Source organism: Zychaea mexicana (assembly GCF_025766255.1).
Source record: "Zychaea mexicana strain RSA 1403 chromosome Unknown BDB00scaffold_4, whole genome shotgun sequence".
Taxonomy (NCBI): Eukaryota; Fungi; Mucoromycota; class Mucoromycetes; order Mucorales; family Lichtheimiaceae; genus Zychaea; species Zychaea mexicana.
Genome location: NW_026516667.1, coordinates 473,105 through 490,880, shown reverse-complemented (window position 1 = coordinate 490,880; position 17,776 = coordinate 473,105). Strand labels below are relative to the sequence as shown.

Genomic DNA, 17,776 nt, shown 5'->3' with positions numbered 1-17,776 from the left:
AAAAGCGTCGCTGTGCAAATCTAAAACTACATTAATAATCTCAGAATGCTATAGGCCATTAAATAAAAAGACCACTTCCATTAGTATACGAGGATTTATACAGTATAGTATCTGCAAAATTACAGGGAATATATTTTGATTTTATGTACATGCAGAGTATGAAACGATGATAGATTAGAACAACCAACCGCCGACCATTTCCCGCAACTGGTCTCGTTTCCTCTTGCCCTCAAAAGAAGAAGAAGAAGAAGCCTCTGGACCAGCTTTAAGCAAATCACCCAATCGCCACTGTTGGCGTCGAGCGCTATCAAGCAAACTGTGCCATCCTCCAGCTTTATCCTCTTCGCCTGCCGCTGCAGCTGCTATATCTTGTTTGGCATCTTCAAGCCACTCCAGATCGGAGGGTGGTACTTGGCAATCGAGTTTTCGCCAAACTGCAAGGACTTTTCCCACATTTTCAGCAGGTGTCAGTTCAAGTGCCATGGCCAAGACATCCAATCGTTTCCGAGCGTCCTCATAGAGCTCGACCTTGCCCAGATTGAAGCATGCTTGCCATGCAGCCTGGTTGATGTCGTCAATACGGTATCGTGTGCGGTGTGGGTGTGTCTCAACGGATCGTGCCTTTTCTACGGTGGCACAGCATAGCTTGTACGACATGTCGTAATCCTCATCCACAAGTGCGGCGCTCGCTAGCATGGCTAGCACACGTACTTCTGCTAACAGATCGTCTTGGTAACCGAGTTTGTGTTTTAGATCGAGTACTTGTTTGGGTTGTCGGTAGATGCCACGGCGTGTGTTGATGAGTTTGGATATAAGGTCAATACGGTTGGTGGATTGGCGTACTTGGATAGGCATCAGTTCTATACCGGGTCGATCCATGACGTGGTATTCGGATATCAGTGTGTGGGTTGCTTCAATGAGGTCTTTTTCTTCGTTGACCATGTCGGTCGGTGGCAAAATATTCAAGCTATTTTCGGGGACCGATTGTCAGTAGGTAGAGCGAAATGGACTCGAGTCAGAAAGAGAGATTAACTAACCATTCCATGGCCAATTTCATATTGCCATCATGCATACTGCCGGTCGTGGCGTTGTCGAAAAACTCTTTTTCTGCATCCAACACTAATTGCTCTGCACGACCAATATCAAGAGTTTTATCTCGTTTAGGACCCACCATTAAATCCTTAGCCAGCCTGAAACCTAAATACAAAATAGTTTGAGCACATATATTACACAGAATATGTCCACCTCAACCCAACTTACGTCCACAGTGCAGTATAGTACTAAAGAAGGTCTCGAATATTTCCGTCCGACTCAATTTTGCAAATACACCTTTGCCGTCCTCGCCTTGAAGTCCCATCATTTCGTCAAGCAACTCGCGCCATTCATTATCGTCATTGAGATGGGCCGATCCAGCTTGCGAGGCCAAGCGAATGCATAGCTGCCGTTGGGTATCCACATCATGGTCTTCAAGGTACCATCGTAAAGGCATACTGGCATGGTAACGTGCCAATACTTCGGCGTATTGCAAATGCAAATGCAACGCATCCATCATTTGTGTCAATCCGTAGGGTCCGACTTCTTGCAACACTGTGAATAATCCCAATGGTGTTTCTGCCAATGGTAGCAATGTGGCCATATCCGTATGCTTTTCGTTGTCGCTCTGATCATCTCCCGCTTCCCACAGGTCGAACATGGGCAAACTTTCAAACGCTCGCAGCTGGCAGTCGATCGATCCAGGTGTTGTGTATAGCATGGCAAGCGCCAAACGGGCCAAATCTTCGTCCTTTTTTATAATGCGCTCTTCGTCTGGCAACGTGGGTTTGGAATTCTCCAACACAAGACAGCACCAGTCAAAGTGACCATGTTCAGCAGTGTCCAACAGCCATCGATACAATATCATTTCAACCTCTTCGTCATCGTCGTTGTCTGGAGCAACAATATCGTGACATACGCTAAGCCATGGTAATACGAGCTGCTTTACGTCGTCGACGATCCGTGTAGCCCCCGTGTGTTTCAATAGTGTATCTACAACTTCGTAGGGTGTAACTGTCTTTTCAAAAGTATCGAGATCCACGATCGTGTCATCTTGTTTAGCGCTGTAGACGTATTTGCATAACCAATCGAGCTGTGCTTCTTGTCTGTCGAGCCCCGTCACGTCCATGAGTCGTGCGTACCGGATCCACTCCAATGCTTGACTCGCCAAACCAATTCTGTCTGCTGCTGAACTGCGATCTGCATACCATTGTGCAACCGTACTTGCTGGAGCAGGGTATTCGCACCGATCCACTTGCTGTCCGATCCATGCGATATAGGCTGCATGTTCAGCAGAAAGCGCTTCAATCACATCCCGCATGGTTTCTGCCACATCCAACTCATTTCGCCATGGCTGTTGTACAATCCACGCGTCATCCTCTGTATTCCCTTGTCCTTGTTGAGGCAAATCAAATCGGCTTGGCTCTGCTGTTTCTGGAATAGCTGCTAAGATAGCAAATCGATATGGCAAGACGGCAGCACCATGGTGGACAAAAAGTGCACGCAAGGCAGTAGCATTTTCAGTTTGAGCATATTCGATCGCCAGTGCAACAAGATTTCCATCGCGGAATTCACTGTATGCTGTTGCGAAATTGGGTTGTGGTTGTTGCTGTTGTAGAGTAGGCCAAATCACGTTAAACGTTTTGAGACGATCGGAATACTGGAGGAGGTAAAGACGTGCGCGTAGCCAGAGTGTGTCGGATTCATCGGGCGAGTCTGAATTGACGTCAGTAGTAGTAGTAGTGGTAGTGCGTGGTACGATAACACGCGAGAGACCAATGTCTAGAATTCGTTGTTGGAGTTGAGCATCGTTGATGACAGTCTCTAGACATTGTGTGACGACCCATGCATGATCTTGTTGTACATTGTTGAGAAAGTCGACATCATCTGCTGTAGGTTCTTGCTCTGATAGAGCACGACGCTTTGCCCATTGTGTTTTATAAATGACGTCGGTATCCAGCCCGAGGTCTTTGGCAATATCGAGTGCGGCTTGGTAGTTGCCTTGATTGAGATGGAAGATAAAATCGCGTGCGGTCGAGTGTTCCATGGTTTCAAGGCATTAAAGAAGAACAGATAGAGAGCGGAAGAAGAACTTGGCGCGTTATGTATGCAAAACAATGCTCTGCCGCGCTTTTTTTGAAGAAATATTCGCATTACGCGAGTTTTTACTAGATGTTTTCAAGAGCTGTCTGCAAAGATACACAAAGGATGAAGCAAATACAGAGAGAACCGTTGATGGGCAGCATCCTCTATATCATTCTAGTTACTACTGTATGTATTAGTGGGAACCATGCTAAACTGAAACAATTATTTGACCCAGCAAAAAAGCCCAAAGGGCCTGTGCGTCGTTGTTCTTTCTTTTTCTCTCTTCACCAACAATATATTTTTCTGAACAAAAATGAGTGGATCAGACATTCGCGATATATTACAAATTGGAAAACCTTCGGCTGAAGCAACTAATCTACGTCGATTAAACAAGCCAGCCGAACGACGTCCGGGTACGAATTTATGAGAAACAACGCAGTACACGATAGTGTTTATACATGTGTCAAGTGTGCTTGAAACAAATTCTCACACATGTACGTCTTTTAGATGGCATCAGTCGTGAATTATATTCCTTGATTGGGGGTGCACCACCCGTCGCTATCGTCAGACCCACATATAAAGCCAAATTCAACGTCAAAAAAAAAGCAACACCATGGTTCGTCAAGCGATTCAAAAAAAAAGTCTATATAATATGCGCGACTAATCGGTTCTAATGTTCTTTGGAAACTTATAAAAGGATCACGGAACGGTTTACCAATAATGCGAGATCGGACGATTTAGCACTGGAACATTGGATCAAAGTAACCAACGCCAACAAGACAGGTACGGTTTTTTTTAAACTGAAAAATATGGCGGAAGCAACTACTGAATACGCCGCAAAAACAGAATACCCCTTTGCACACATTCGAAAAAGTAATGCTGTGCTCGAATATACCGACGAGGAGTATGCAGAGTGTCTTGCAGGTTTGTGTGAACTGACTGCAACCCAGTCAACCTTTAGTCTGGTAGCAAAGGTATCTATGTATACTCATTATACTACGCTTCTTCCAGAATTGGACAACGGTTGGACAAAAGAGGAAACAGATTATTTACTGGCCCTGTGCCGGCAGTACGACCTTCGGTTTATTGTCATTGCCGATCGTTACGGATATGGAAACACCAGTCGATCCGTTGAGGTAAGAAAGCCCTACAGTTCCTACTTGTCTCCGACTACATAATCTGTGGTTTGCTGTTCTGCTTCTCTGTGTGTGTGGATGTGGGGACCCATGAAGTACAGCTTTTATTCCACATTCAAACTAGTTCACTGATAACCTGTCATGTTCAACCATTAGGACTTGAAAGATCGATATTACGGCATCTATCGAGCCTTGTTGAAACATCGAGGAGCACCGAACAATGCTGCATTGGCACAGCAGTATACCTTTGACAAGACACGGGAGCTTGAACGCAAAGAGGCACTAGAAGTCTTGTACAGTCGCACACGGGAACAAATGTTAGAAGAAGAGGCACTGCTCGTGGAGGTCAAGCGGATAGAGAGTGAAGACGCACGGCTTGCTCGTGAAAGGGAGAGTGTTATGCATGTCCAGCCCATCCCGTTAAGGGCCAACGGTGGTGGTACAAGTAATAATAGCAGCCATGCGCCGGAATCCAAAGTACGCCAAAGAAAAGATATTGAGTAAAACGAAAATGACTTATGACTCATCCGCGGAATAACCGCACTCTCCCTACTGATTGTTAGCGACGAAGACGATTGACGGCTGACGACAAGAAAGTGGCAGCGGTTCGGCCAGCTACGGAAGGTAAAATCTAAAAAAGGAGTGTGGCAGAGAGAGAGAGAGAGAGAGAGAGAAAGAAAAAGAGGGAGGCTTTAACGGAAAAAAAAGTTTGTGCATCCATTGCATGTGCATATGGCCAAAAAGACAATGGTACTGGGTGCGGTAAGAGACTAAAAGCGCGTGCCTCGCTAATTTCTAGATGCGGCGGCGTCGTCGTCGTCGTCGTCGCTCAAGGAAAAACTCATATCCGGCGTCCATGTGCAGAGCCAACGACTCCCTGTGGTCAAGCCAAGTATGCATGCAAAGATATTGAAGGTGATGGACGAAGTGACCGCTGGTAAGTAAACAGAATAACATAGAAATTATAATGTAGGGTTTTCCCCCAAAATGGCACCGACAGCAACAACGATCGGAGCCAAGTGGGGCAAGTAGAAATCTGACAGATAATCCTACTAACTGTTGTTTCTTCACATATGTCGCATGATGCTGGGGGGCCAAACAGGCCCGCGACCCGTGATGCCGACTGCAGCGGTGTGCCACGACTTCGAACAGCTCCAAACCTCGATTGCACAAATGTTTGAGCTGAAAAAAGTAGTCGACAAAATGGAAATTGAACACAAGATCAAGCAAAAGGTATGACCCCAAAACAGCATTCTACTTCAATAATAGCCAAGGTACTACTTTCATTAGACGCCCCACCCAACCACTTACCCCGCCCCCTGTTTCAACGAACATGCCCCCTCCCTCTTGACTGGTATGTATGCTGACAGAAACGTTGCGGTCTCCATATCATATGTTAGATTCGAAGAAGCAGTAGTAGTAGTAGTGGTAGTAGCAATAATACAAGCAGTGCCAGTTGCGGTAGTAGTAGGAGTAATGACAATTCTACTAAGCGGCGAAAAGAAGCGTAAGGACGATGTGTATGTACGACGTTGTGCGGAGAGAACGGACGGGGCAATATTGGTAGTGTCGCTAATAAGTTGTTCTCGCTCGCTCGCACTTGCTCTCTCACTTGTCCACCATGCGCGCATGTGTGTGTGTTATTATTATATATACGGCAAAAGGGTGGAGTTGCAAAAAATCAATAAAACAAGGCAATGAGCAAAAAACAAGGTTTTTTGGATTTCTTTTCCCTCTTAACTAACACCATATTCCACCCCTCTCCAAATACCCCACTCTCTTCCATTTTTTTGCCCAACTCGTCAAAGAGTATTTACGTAGGATATACTTCTTGGAGTTATTTATTTGTTCTTTTATATATATATATATATATATACATCCATATATCTATCTATATCTATCGTAAATAGCCAACCAACCACCAACCCACCTCTTCTGTTTCTACTGATTTTTGTATCAATAAATACCAACACAAACAAATGCTTGTCGCCAAGGACCAACAACAGGAACAGCCCCAGCAGCAACAGCAGCGCGAACAGCCGCCACCAAAGGCCGTCAACATCATTCGACCCTCCTCGCCATTCTTCCAACAGTTTAAATCGCCTCACCATCATCTGACTCCACACAACAATGGAACTTCACATGACACAATGTCATCGACGGCATCCAATTCTACCTTATCCACTATTTCGTCAAACGCCGGTCGTGCGACTGTCCTTGGTCCTGCCAATTTCTTTTCGCTCTACGCGCACCAGAAGCCAGCTTTTGGCTCAACGCTGCCGCATCGATTGATTCAACGAGCGAGAAGTAACTCCAACTTATCTAGACTCACTGTCTTGTCAAATAATAACAGCGACGACGACGACGACAATGCAGACGACGATGACGACGAGATAGACGACGAGATAGACGACGAGATAGACGACGACGATGATGAAGAAACCGATGAAGACAGTAACGATGACAACGACGATATAGATAGTATCGATGGCAACAGTGATGATGACGATCAGGGCGATGATGGCAACGACGACGACGACGACGAAAAGATTGACGACGATGCGGACGAAAATCAAGTGTCACCGTCGAAAATTGTTGCCAGAATTAAGCATGGTACCATCATGAACGGACGAGGCGAATTCGTTTCCAAAGGAGGAGGAGGAGGAGATAGTGGCGATGATGGCTGGCTCGACGAAGCAAGGGCGAATCGCAAGGTGCGTACATGTTTTAAAAGTGTGTGGTTGGGCGTAATTTTTCTTCAAAAGAAAAAGAGAAGGTAGGGAGATGCATGTAATTATTTCTTTTTTGCGTTCTAAACACATGTGCGTAAACAGATTGCCGATCTCGAAATTGAAAAGACGTCCTTGCTGGCTGTCAACACGACGCTCGAAGCGACCTTGCGGAAACAAGCATCCAAGATCGTTGAATTGGAAAAACGTCTAGAAATGTAAATACACACTGTTCTCTCTTTAATTCAGGTCCCAGAGGAGGCACTGACCCGCCAACATGTGCAATCTTGATTACCACTTTAGCAACCCTGATCAAGGACCACTAACCCCGGTATCCGATAAGCCTTTGGAGGTAACACCCAATTAAAAATGAACTTTTGGTTTAGTTTAATATTAATCCTACTTTGACGATAAATTATTTGTGTATAAAAAAAAGCTGGGAGACGACGACGAAGCCTTGACGGAAAAGCTTTCGGACCAAGATTTAGAGAATGACCAAGTGTTCCAACGATTGCGAGCCATGCTTCAAAGTTTGATTGATGACGCCGAAGCTGCATTGCTGCAAAAGACCAAAGTGTCCGGAGGACGCGTGCTTCATGACTATGAACCAACTATGAGCGCTGAACTATCACGACTGGATACTGCGGCAACTACTTCTACTACTACTACTACGATTACAACTAAAGATGAGGGTAAGGTCGACTTTTCGTAAGAATCAAGTACATCTTTTTTTTTGCTTATACCTAAAATTCATTCATGCAAAAATTATATTCTCTATCTAGTGACCATACGAAAGTTAGCTGCACGACGATCATGGTCACCGCCTACGCAAGGCAATACAGCCATTATGAACCGACAAAACCAACGACCACCGCGACGTGTATCTGACAGTCAGGACCGAGGACGTCCAGTGTCATTTCATCAGCACCAATTACTACAGCAATATCAACAACACCAACAGCACCACCAATACCAACGACCTAAATCGCCCATTACCACTAGTACTGCTGTCGCTGCTACTGCAAATACCAAACATACCATCAACCATACAAAAGCATCCATGGCTCGTACACTTTCTCGGTCTTCGTCACCTGCTGTGCTCGTCTCATCGCCCACACCGCCTACATCGCCTACGTCGCCTATTCGTTCGAGCTCGCCTCGACCGTTTAGTCCTCCGCCCGTGGCATCGGCAACGGCAACACGGCCAGCACGACCTCCAAGTAGAACGTCCTCATTAAGTAGAACTTCTTCATTGAGTAAAACGTCCTCGTTGAGACGAGAACAATCACAGCAACAAGCATCTCCGAGATGGCAGTACTAAATAGTCCCCTAACTCTCTCTTCATTCCCATCATCCCATTCCACCAAATATTGATATACACACACACACACACAATCCCTTTCACTCATACCAAACCCACCCACTTATTCACTCGCACAGACATCACAATCATTTTTCGTTTTTCTTTATCTTTTCTGCTATATCTTTTGTGATTTTTTTGTTTCGTTCGCGGTGGTCCGTTGTATATGCTTATCCCCCACATTCATTTGTTTTTTCTCCCGTCTTCTTTTGTGATATATATCTTATTAAACGCATTATTATTGTTCTTTCCCTGTCATATCTTCTTTTGTTACCTATATCTGTTTATTCGCTCAGAGTTCAACCGCCAATGACGTATCTGTCCAAGACCTCTATTCCTTTCCCTGCCAAGTAACACACACACACACACACACAAGCGTGCATACTAAATTCTTCCCCTTCCTTGTTTAGAATCCACTATAAAAAACAAAACAACAAGTTTGCAGCAGCAATGTCCGTGTTGAACCTAATAAAGAGAGGGTCCAAATCGTACACAAACAAACCACATGACCTTACCACACAAATGCCCTGTGACACATGTCGATTAGTTAGCGTCCCAAAACTCTCTTTTGTATTCTTTCTCTTTTTTGCCACGCAGGCTTACTCATGAGTAAGTTGACACAGACGCCTCCCCTCATCAGTCTGAATCCAGGACCAATCGGACCATGTATGTGCCCACCTCGCTTGACAATCCGGAATAAGCGGGAGAGAATGAAAGAAATAAGAAGACCGAGAAAAGACAAAAAAAGCGACTAAGAGATATTCCTTACTCACTAGTACAAGTCCGTGTTCATGAGCCATTCCGTCAACGTCAAGGGTTGAAAAAAACGCGTGCTGTGTTAAATGTGCTCGATCTTTTTGGTCGACTGGAACTGATTTTGAAAAAGCAACAACATATGCAGCGATTTCAACCGCCCACAGAACAAGCTCAGAGTTTAGAAAAGGTATGTTGTGTATTCTCGGAAAAGTAAAGGGGGTGAGTGAGGGCCATGTAAGAGGGGTGTTCAGCCCGAACATGTGCGAGACAAACACATGCTTACGTCCATTGTTCAAATAACATATAGCGCCTCGAACGCGAAGTGGAATCACTCAAAAAATTGATCAAATCAACCTGGCAACAGCTCGATGCAGAACCACAAGAAAACGACTACATACAAGAAATGAAATTGGCAGCATTGTATCCACTTGCTACACAGCACTTGAAATGCACGACACCTACAGAAAGAGCCCAGCGGTCTATCGTCGGTGCTGATATTTATTGTACGTGTGTATGTGTGCATTATGGTGAAGAGCTACGAAGTAACAGTTCTATTTAATGCTACATAGCACATTACCATCAAATGGCATTGTATGATCAACTGTATGCCATTGCCGCTCGATTGTATCGCAGCCTGAACCTCCCTGACCATCACTATATACCCTACCAACTGGCGGTTGCATTTGTAAGTACATGTCTGCTAGTTAGCAGTTAGAAAATATATAGGCACTTATTAACTGAAGGACGTTTTGTTTTGGCACTTTGATTAGCAATGCATCACGCAGTTGGGCATGTACTATACCGAATTTCGCGAACGTATCCAACGCCGCTTCGAAGAGATAAAATCAACACTATCGAAAGAAACTCCTACCCTTAACGAAGAACAAGTCCTCTGGTTGAAAAAGCTTACAAAGGATCTGATGGTCCAAGTGCTCTATGGTAAAAACAATACTGATCCCACCAAATCCAATCGCCACACCTTGTTGACGGAAGCCATGGTCCAAACTCAAAAAATCAGTCAAAGGGCGGCAGCAAGTCCTGTTGTATAAAAGGAAAAAAGAAATGCGGCACCAAGGATCAGGAGGGTGATAACAATGAGGATATATGATATATACATACATATATATATAGGATTTTCTTTTCGTTCGTAGATATTATATTTTTTCTTCTTTAGTACGCGAGTAGTTTGAAAAGGAAGATGCAAAATGGGAAGAGGAGGTGGTGGAAGAAAGAACGAAGAAAAAAGACAAAAAGAGCAGAATGTGTAAATACAATTTGTATCCTGTATATGTGTGTGTTTTGGTGGAATGTGGCTATTGTGATTTTTCGATTATACATAATAATCCTTAGGTCCAGACGTACTATTAAAAACAAAGGTAGTCAGTTAGTACAAGCATGCCATGCCAATCCGCTAGTTTTCCAAACCCCGTCCTTATGTACCTGAGGACCACCGCCACCTTCAGGTACGGTCCAATCAATGTTTTGAGAAGGATCCTTGATATCGCAAGTCTTGCAGTGAATGCAATTCTGCGAGTTGATCTGAAGACGCTTCTGGCCAGGGTTGGCTTCGTCATCGACATATTCGTACACGCCAGCTAGTAGTAAAATCACAGTTAGCAAAGAAAAACGATTGCTACGCATGATTAAACGGTATATTACCAGGACAGAAGCGGTTTTCGGGGCCATCAAAGACAGCCAAGTTACGTTCAACAGGAATGTCCTTGTCACGAATGCGCAAGTGAACGGGTTGGTTTTCGGCGTGATTGGTGCCAGTTCGGGCAACGTTGGTCAACAAGTCAAAGGAGATGACACCATCGGGCTTTGGATAGTCGATCGGCTTCGAGCCCCTTTAAGAAAACATAAGTCCAAATTCACGATGGGATTTGACCTTCCTTTCTTACTTACTTTGCGGGCTGTAATGCTTGCCAATCGGGCTTGTGGTGCTTGAATGTCCATGGTTCTTTACCTTTGGTGATCATGGTAGTGAAACCAGAATAGGCCACACCACCAAACAAGCCAAGTGGGCCATGGAACGAGGGCTTGCAGTTACGGACACCATACAGCTCTTCATAGACCCACGAATTCTTGATGTTTTCTTCATAGTTGCTCAAGTTGATTGGGCCTTCCGGCTGTTCTTCGCCACTGCCAAACAGCTTTTCATAGGTGGCCTCGGCGGCCAACATACCAGACTTCATGGCAGTATGGGTGCCCTTGATCTTGGGCACGTTTAAGAAACCGGCAGTACAGCCGATCAAAGCACCACCAGGGAATGCGAGCTTGGGGATGGATTGATAGCCACCTTCGTTCAATGCGCGAGCACCGTACGAGATACAATTACCGCCTTCCAAAACGGGCTTAATGGATGGATGGTGCTTGAAGCGCTGTATAACACAGTTTATGAAAATTTTATGACCGATCAGCACATGCACATAACTTGTTTTCCCACGCCCCCACCTTCATCCAACGTCATACGTAGCAAAGAACTACCCCGCAAACGCTTGAGTCTTTTCAGTACCTGGAATTCTTTATAAGGGTTCATGTATGGGTTTTCATAGTCGAGACCAACGACATAGCCGACGGCAACCAAATGACGCTCCGGCTCGGGTTCAAAGTGATATAAGAAACTACCGCCATAGGTGTGGATATCGACAGGCCAGCCAATGCTGTGGATGACAGTACCAGGCTGGTGTTTGGCAGGATCAACTTCCCAAACCTCCTTCAGACCAATACCGTACTTTTGGGGCTCACTATCCTTTCTCAAGTTGAACTTGCTCATCAGAGTCTTGGTCAGGGAGCCATGGCAACCTTCGGCGAACAGCGTCACCTTGGCATTGACAGCCATACCACGCTCATAGGTGTCCTAGAATACAAAGATACATTCAGTCAGCGCATTCTACCGTGAGAAAAAAGAAACACGGTAAACATGAAAACAAACCTTTGGCTCAAAGTTCTTATCCAAACCCACGTCGTTCAGGTTGATACCAGCAACACTACCATCTTCATTGTAGCGGACCTCGCTAGCAGCAAAGCCGGGATAGATCTCGACACCCAATTCCTCGGCTTGTTCACCGAGCCACTTTACAAAGTTGTTCAACGAAACAATGTAGTTGCCCTTGTTGTTCATCTGAGGAGGATGAGGCAATGGGATAGCCATGGTCTCCGTCAAGAACTGCATCTTATCCTTGGTGACGGGCGTGTTCAAAGGTGCACCCTTTTCCTTCCAATCCGGAATAAGTTCGTTCAGGGCACGCGGTTCCAAAACAGCACCACTTAGAATATGAGCGCCCACTTCACCGGCCTTTTCCACCACCATGACGCGCAATTCTTGATCGGCTTCGTTGGCAAGTTGCTTTAAACGAATGGCAGCGGCAAGACCGGAAGGACCACCGCCGACAATGACAACATCGGTTTCGTCCTCAAACTGCTCCATGCGGCGAGGATCGTCTTCTGATAGCTTGTCACGATTGGGAATCCAAATTGGACGTGCAGCCGTGGTCGAGAGGTATTGAACAGAGGCAAGACGCGGCATAGGCTTCATACCGGTCGTGCGTGTTGTTGCTGTTGCTGCTGAAAGTCTAAGGGTATTGCTGGTTGAAGCGGCACAGCGTCCAGCGGTGGCGGCCGTGCGCAAGCGCATTCCACGAGCAAGCAAGGACATTGTGTAAAGTGAATAAGAAGAGTGGGGAGTTGAAAAGAGGAGAAAAAGAAGAAAGAGGCAGAGAGAAGGTGAACTGGATAGAAAGAGCTGTAGTAAAAAAAAAATATATGACAATCTATACTTATGACAAATTCACATGCCGTATCTAGAGATCAGAGAATCTCGTTGGATAACCAACAGCCGCTCAGGGCCAGTCACTGGCAGGCAACGAAAATCGCATGAAGCCGTGAAAATGTATTTCCGTGACGAGCAGCTTCTTTAACTTCGATGACACATTTTCTATTCCAGCTTGCTTCTCAAATATATATACCATGCTCTGGATCTATAAGCTACGACGATTAACTTGGTAAAACGGGCAGCATTTACTAAGTTCTCAAGTGTTTCTAATCAACGGTCGTTTCGGTTGCTTTTTACCCTTCTTCTGCTGATGATAGGTATAAATCTAAGACTGCAAGGAGGGCGTTCAGGCTAGCTCAAAAGTAAGAAACGTTTTTTTCAAGCATACATGATATTATTGTTATTGCATTAGTATTCGCATCGAAAAGAGAAGGGATAATCCAGTTTTTCCTTGGATCTTCTTGCTTGTATCTCGTGTGTGTACGTTTATTTACGAGAGTTGATTCTCAGGCAGGGCTGAGATATGTCATCAGTTACTATCTACGGCGCAGAAAGTCGGCACCCCACGCGTCAACTGGAGAGTGGTGTGCTAACCCAAGCTTACCAGTAGCTGCAACGATATTACATAATTTCACTGGATTCCCTTAGTGCACATGCGGAGCGAGAGGTGAGTTCCGCTCTCAGCATTCTCTGCATGTACACAAAAAACATGGCCATTCCACTTTTTTTAAGATGATAATGGTTGAAAGATATATTAGAACCAAAGATGTGGATGGAATACTAACGTGAGTACAGTACTATCACTGAAGAGCAGCTATTGCTGGTTTATTTCACTCCCAATCGCTGTCGCTATCTTCGGATGCTGTTGTCCTTTTTGTTTCTTCTGTTTTTGTGCTTTGATCTGCTGCCGCTTGCTTGTCTGCTGTTGGTACTGGCGAGGCTGCTATCTTCTTGTCATCAACATCGTTCTTCTTCTCATCAGCAATTTTCTGTCCTTTCTTTTGTTGCGTTGATGTTGCCTCATCTTCATCGTCCGAATCCCATTTGAACTCAAGCTCCTCTTGAGCTCCTATGGTGCATAAAACAACAAAAAGCACAGTCAAGAAATATATCCGTCATACATTTATACTTTCCAATCGGATCATCATTTACCTTCAGCAATTATTTGTCGTTTCTCGTCCTCTTTTTCGATCTTTTGCGCATGGTGAAAGTATCTTTGCCAAAATAGAACGTAGCTAACCTCGATAGGTACTAATATAATATAACCAAGGACCAGAAAATATTGGTCTTTTAGCCATATCATACATAGCTACAAAACCAGCTTTTTCTCTCTCTCACCTAGTCGGTCCATCATGTCCCGTAACTCTGGGGACTCTTCCAATATGAGAGCAATCTCGTCTGTTTTCTTCTCCACATCGTCGATGACCGGACCCGGGACTTGAGTTAGAAACGTATCAGGGTCCGTGCGCATTTCGGCCAACAGCCGCTCTTTTCGGGTTGCACTACAAGTATTTTTGTAGTAACGTTAGAAGATTCAACCGTGAGAACAAAAACATTCTTCTTACTCCTTTGTCACCCAACATAATCAGACACACACAAGTACTTACAAAATACGCTTGCTCGGATTGCTGCTTGTACTTTTCCTTCCTTCAGGTTCCTGAGCTTGTTTGGCATATTCATCGTCGTCAATGACATTGATAGCCTTGTTGACAATTTGCGTGACTTCGGCACCAAATTTCTGGAGATACTGTTCTGCGAACCGGGTACCCTGATCCATTTCTTCGCGAAGTTTGCCCAGGTCTATGTTATCGGGTAATCGTAAGGCGGATGGGAGTTGTTGTGCTTGGCGCACATAGCTCCATATCATGCTATCTTCTTCTTCTTGATCATTATCTCCACTTTCAGCTCCATCTTTTGCGTTGCTTCCAGTGGCTCGACTCTTTCCCTTGACGTCTGGTTTCACGTTTTTTGATATTTTTTCAACGGTTTCCGTAGTGTCGTCTCGTAAAACTTGTGCAAATTCCTGCAAGTCGTGACGAGTGACATTGACTGCTTGCTCACCCTTTGTGCCCATGGTTATTTATTATAAACTTGTAGAGTTAATGCCGGTTGGGGCTCTTTTCTTTGTTTATTGGAGAAATCGTCGTTGTTTTTTTTCGGGCTATTATAGCGTACCTGTTTCTTTACAGCGTCGACAAGACTGGTCCATCGTTGACTGAATCCGAAATTGTTAAATGCACTCAATAGTACGTCTTCTTGCTCGTCTGGCTTTTGCGATCCTCGACTGGATTGAACAGCTTCATTAGTGTATAGATAGACGTCATCCATGATCGTCGAGTCTTAAATGGGGCTGGCTAAAAGTCAAGTGAAAAATGGTTGCATAAATAATATATGAATTTGGTGCGGCAATCAAAAAAATAGATCATGTTGCTTGGCAACAGCTTGTAAATCAATGGTTTCAATATTATTATTATATATCTAAGCTAAGCTTTAAGAGATTAAACATTATAGAGGGAAGACAAAGCAGAATTAAGCAAAGTTTAATAGGAAGGTGCTAAGAATGGCCAGCACCGTGAATGGCGCGGCTGTTGTTATGCTGATAGAACCTGCACCAGCGTGAAGTTTAAGGCTTTCTGATTCTGTTTGAAATTGACCGCCCTTGTCTGCGTTCAGAGCATCTGTGTCGATAATATTGCCACCTTCTTGCTCGGAGGGAGCACCATTGTTCGTGGTACTTGCTTCTTGAACTTTGTTTTTTGCTTGACCCTCTGCCAAGCTGGCGTTCACGGATGGATTGGTATATTCGAGGGCTTCAGTCGCACTCAAAATAGTAAGGCCGAATTCTTGAGCAACCGCATCTGATTTGAGCTTGATCCTATTGCGCATAGTTTCAAGTATTAGCACTCTCTCCCTTCTTTACTCCATACCAAACATACGGGGTATTGCAACTCTCCGAAAAGGAGGAGAACTGTTAACGCTCTCGTTTCTTACCATTGGATCAAACCAAAATCAGCACCACCGCCATTATCGTTAGGAGCAGAAACCTTTTGATACAAGTTTTCAGAGGTCTGCTCAAAGTTCCATCCAAAATTAATGCCAGGAGACAATTGCTTGATACTACGATCCCATCGCAAATCAGGAGCAATATAGTTGTGATAGGCAATTACACGGCGGGTCAAGGTCTGGTCGTTGAACAGTATACGCACGGTATCCTTCAAATACGTCTCAAAGGTGGACCGAATCTTTGGGTTTTCAAGCAGACGGTTGATCATGACACTCTCGGGATATCTCTGTGGATAATCCTTGTACGAGACCTTGACAAATTCGTCACGGCCTTCAGGTGTGACGAGGTTGACGCCGAATGTGGCATCAAAGTCCTGGCCCAAGTAGTACCATCGATTATTTTCAGTGGGGTCACAATAAGCGCCCAAGTTGGTCTGCTCCATCCAATATCCATCCCAATCAGCTGTCAAATACTCGACCACCATGAATCGCAAGAACTGATCGATATTGAATCGTTTGTTGAATTCGGCAATTTGTTGGTCGTCCTGAACATCCACTTCCTTGAACTCTTCAGTGAAATCCTGGATAGGTTCTTCACCGCCAGGGCTCTTTTTGCTGGGCTTCCATGACTCTTCGTAGTGATCGGAGGATTCGTAATAGATAAAATCAGCGCCAGACGCACCGTCATATAGAGGGCCCATTCGATTAGGTGGGTTTCCGTTGTACCACATGGCATTGATGTACGAGTATTGAATTACGTCGTCAAGCATATTGAATGTGCCAAAACCAACGCCGTTGATAAACAGACGGACCATATTGGCACGGTTGGCATATGTGTCCAGGGCACCTAAAACGTCAGCGTACAATTTCTCGCGCATCTGTGTTGGATCTTCTTCCATGTGTCGAAGCTTGAACCAGTTGCGGTTATCCAAGTATTTGCCTTGAGGCAAATACCATTCCCAGCTTTGCTTGGCGTTGTTTTTGCTCTTTCCTGCGCCGTGGATACGCAGTGTCGTGTCTTGGAACGTCCACACCTGATCAGGACCGATCATGGTGAATTTAATATTGACTTTCTTTTCCGGCACGTTGTTTACTAGGTCCTCCATCTCGGATGGGTCGCCGTTGATGAAGATTGAAGGCATATATTGGTCGTCCCAGATGGATCCTTTAGGGCCACCACGTGTCCATGGGCTCTATATAGTAACGTAAGTTTGTATGTGACGAACTTATCGATTCATCTTTGTTTATTTTGTCCTTTTGTCGTATGTAAGATAATCTTACGTTTTTGATCGGGTGTGGTAAGGGTGGTAAGGAAGCGTAGGTTACAGGTCGTTGGAATATATCGTTGAGTGTGGTCTCGCCATTAAGAGTACGTTCGAATGTTTCTTCTGTGCTGTCGACAACGTACTAATACATGGACAAAATGTCAGCTTTGTATTCATGCGCTTGTCTCGTCGAGAACTAGATATATTACTTTATATTGGCATGAGCCGTTGCACTCGGCTTCACCCTGATAATAGGGTACGTCGGCATCGGGTCGAGTTAGTGGAGTACGCTGACCGTGTATCGAAACGGCAACGCTTTGTTGGGCACCAGGTGCTACGACTTTGAAGGTGGCTGCATCGGCATAGACTGCGGCCATCATCAATGCGATGGCATATGCAACGCGCATATTGATAATATTATGGATAAGTGTAATGAAAGGAAGGGGTGTTTCAAGTGAAAACGAAAAGGAAGGGGAGTTTTACCAAGCGGTTGAATGAAAGAGTAGAAAGGAAAAGAAAAAGAGGACCGCGAGCGCTTTTAAAATCTCCTCTCTTTGGTATGTTTTTTTGTGCGTACACACACACACACACACATACTGTGCATGCTAGTTGACATGGAAACCTGAGCGTTCGAA

General features: G+C 44.9%; 7 protein-coding genes across 7 annotated transcripts; 2 read left to right on the top strand and 5 right to left on the bottom strand.

Annotated features, from left to right (window-relative positions):
* Positions 1–70: 70 nt before the first annotated feature.
* Positions 71–3,125, bottom strand: BDB00DRAFT_968396 (secretory pathway protein Sec39-domain-containing protein). The gene is made up of 3 exons (XM_053129823.1): positions 1,261–3,125; positions 1,038–1,197; positions 71–967 (listed from the first exon to the last, which is right to left on the bottom strand). Exons 1-3 carry the CDS (start codon positions 3,077–3,079, stop codon positions 175–177), a joined length of 2,772 nt encoding a protein of 923 aa, XP_052984955.1. The 5' UTR covers positions 3,080–3,125; the 3' UTR covers positions 71–174.
* Positions 3,126–3,263: 138 nt separating this feature from the next.
* BDB00DRAFT_397362 (uncharacterized protein) lies at positions 3,264–6,093 on the top strand. The gene is made up of 11 exons (XM_053117231.1): positions 3,264–3,530; positions 3,625–3,733; positions 3,815–3,900; positions 3,964–4,041; positions 4,129–4,253; positions 4,410–4,730; positions 4,817–4,877; positions 5,053–5,190; positions 5,356–5,486; positions 5,654–5,760; positions 5,918–6,093. The coding sequence occupies exons 1-11, from the start codon at positions 3,431–3,433 to the stop codon at positions 5,952–5,954; spliced, it is 1,293 nt and encodes a 430-aa protein (XP_052984954.1). The 5' UTR covers positions 3,264–3,430; the 3' UTR covers positions 5,955–6,093.
* A 1,734-nt stretch (positions 6,094–7,827) lies between these two features.
* Positions 7,828–8,435, bottom strand: BDB00DRAFT_783807 (uncharacterized protein; the record flags this gene model as incomplete). The annotated part of the gene is made up of 3 exons (XM_053120413.1): positions 7,828–7,962; positions 8,021–8,299; positions 8,394–8,435. The coding sequence occupies 3 exons, from the start codon at positions 8,433–8,435 to the stop codon at positions 7,828–7,830; spliced, it is 456 nt and encodes a 151-aa protein (XP_052984953.1).
* A 392-nt stretch (positions 8,436–8,827) lies between these two features.
* BDB00DRAFT_397649 (uncharacterized protein) lies at positions 8,828–10,208 on the top strand. Its single transcript, XM_053117233.1, has 5 exons — positions 8,828–9,008; positions 9,119–9,285; positions 9,463–9,601; positions 9,668–9,783; positions 9,869–10,208. The coding sequence occupies exons 1-5, from the start codon at positions 8,948–8,950 to the stop codon at positions 10,145–10,147; spliced, it is 762 nt and encodes a 253-aa protein (XP_052984952.1). The 5' UTR covers positions 8,828–8,947; the 3' UTR covers positions 10,148–10,208.
* A 236-nt stretch (positions 10,209–10,444) lies between these two features.
* On the bottom strand, positions 10,445–12,756 carry BDB00DRAFT_783805 (uncharacterized protein; the record flags this gene model as incomplete). The annotated part of the gene is made up of 6 exons (XM_053120412.1): positions 10,445–10,459; positions 10,539–10,693; positions 10,758–10,945; positions 11,004–11,479; positions 11,614–11,958; positions 12,034–12,756. 6 exons carry the CDS (start codon positions 12,754–12,756, stop codon positions 10,445–10,447), a joined length of 1,902 nt encoding a protein of 633 aa, XP_052984951.1.
* Positions 12,757–13,658: 902 nt separating this feature from the next.
* BDB00DRAFT_799112 (uncharacterized protein) lies at positions 13,659–15,030 on the bottom strand. Its single transcript, XM_053121666.1, has 5 exons — positions 14,971–15,030; positions 14,481–14,858; positions 14,212–14,375; positions 14,026–14,124; positions 13,659–13,942 (listed from the first exon to the last, which is right to left on the bottom strand). Exons 2-5 carry the CDS (start codon positions 14,738–14,740, stop codon positions 13,704–13,706), a joined length of 762 nt encoding a protein of 253 aa, XP_052984950.1. The 5' UTR covers positions 14,741–14,858; positions 14,971–15,030; the 3' UTR covers positions 13,659–13,703.
* Positions 15,031–15,402: 372 nt separating this feature from the next.
* BDB00DRAFT_754563 (coth protein-domain-containing protein) lies at positions 15,403–17,548 on the bottom strand (the record flags this gene model as incomplete). Its single annotated transcript, XM_053118772.1, has 4 exons — positions 15,403–15,748; positions 15,865–17,069; positions 17,158–17,283; positions 17,351–17,548. The coding sequence occupies 4 exons, from the start codon at positions 17,546–17,548 to the stop codon at positions 15,403–15,405; spliced, it is 1,875 nt and encodes a 624-aa protein (XP_052984949.1).
* Positions 17,549–17,776: the final 228 nt, after the last annotated feature.

Excerpts from the sequence above, each read along its gene's own strand:
- BDB00DRAFT_799112 (XM_053121666.1), bottom strand. The coding sequence starts at position 14,740 with ATGATATGGAGCTATGTGCGCCAAGCACAACAACTCCCATCCGCCTTA. Across the intron at positions 14,376-14,480 it reads AATCCGAGCAAGCGTATTTT|TGCAACCCGAAAAGAGCGGC; the intron begins GTAAGTACTTGT and ends AAATACTTGTAG. Across the intron at positions 13,943-14,025 it reads ACGACAAATAATTGCTGAAG|GAGCTCAAGAGGAGCTTGAG; the intron begins GTAAATGATGAT and ends TATGCACCATAG.
- BDB00DRAFT_397362 (XM_053117231.1), top strand. The coding sequence starts at position 3,431 with ATGAGTGGATCAGACATTCGCGATATATTACAAATTGGAAAACCTTCG. Across the intron at positions 3,531-3,624 it reads GCCAGCCGAACGACGTCCGG|ATGGCATCAGTCGTGAATTA; the intron begins GTACGAATTTAT and ends TACGTCTTTTAG. Across the intron at positions 5,191-5,355 it reads GATGGACGAAGTGACCGCTG|GCCCGCGACCCGTGATGCCG; the intron begins GTAAGTAAACAG and ends GGGGCCAAACAG.
- BDB00DRAFT_968396 (XM_053129823.1), bottom strand. The coding sequence starts at position 3,079 with ATGGAACACTCGACCGCACGCGATTTTATCTTCCATCTCAATCAAGGC. Across the intron at positions 1,198-1,260 it reads TACTATACTGCACTGTGGAC|GTTTCAGGCTGGCTAAGGAT; the intron begins GTAAGTTGGGTT and ends TTTTGTATTTAG. Across the intron at positions 968-1,037 it reads ATGAAATTGGCCATGGAATG|CTTGAATATTTTGCCACCGA; the intron begins GTTAGTTAATCT and ends CCCCGAAAATAG.
- BDB00DRAFT_397649 (XM_053117233.1), top strand. The coding sequence starts at position 8,948 with ATGAGTAAGTTGACACAGACGCCTCCCCTCATCAGTCTGAATCCAGGA. Across the intron at positions 9,009-9,118 it reads TCCAGGACCAATCGGACCAT|TACAAGTCCGTGTTCATGAG; the intron begins GTATGTGCCCAC and ends CTTACTCACTAG. Across the intron at positions 9,784-9,868 it reads ACCAACTGGCGGTTGCATTT|CAATGCATCACGCAGTTGGG; the intron begins GTAAGTACATGT and ends CACTTTGATTAG.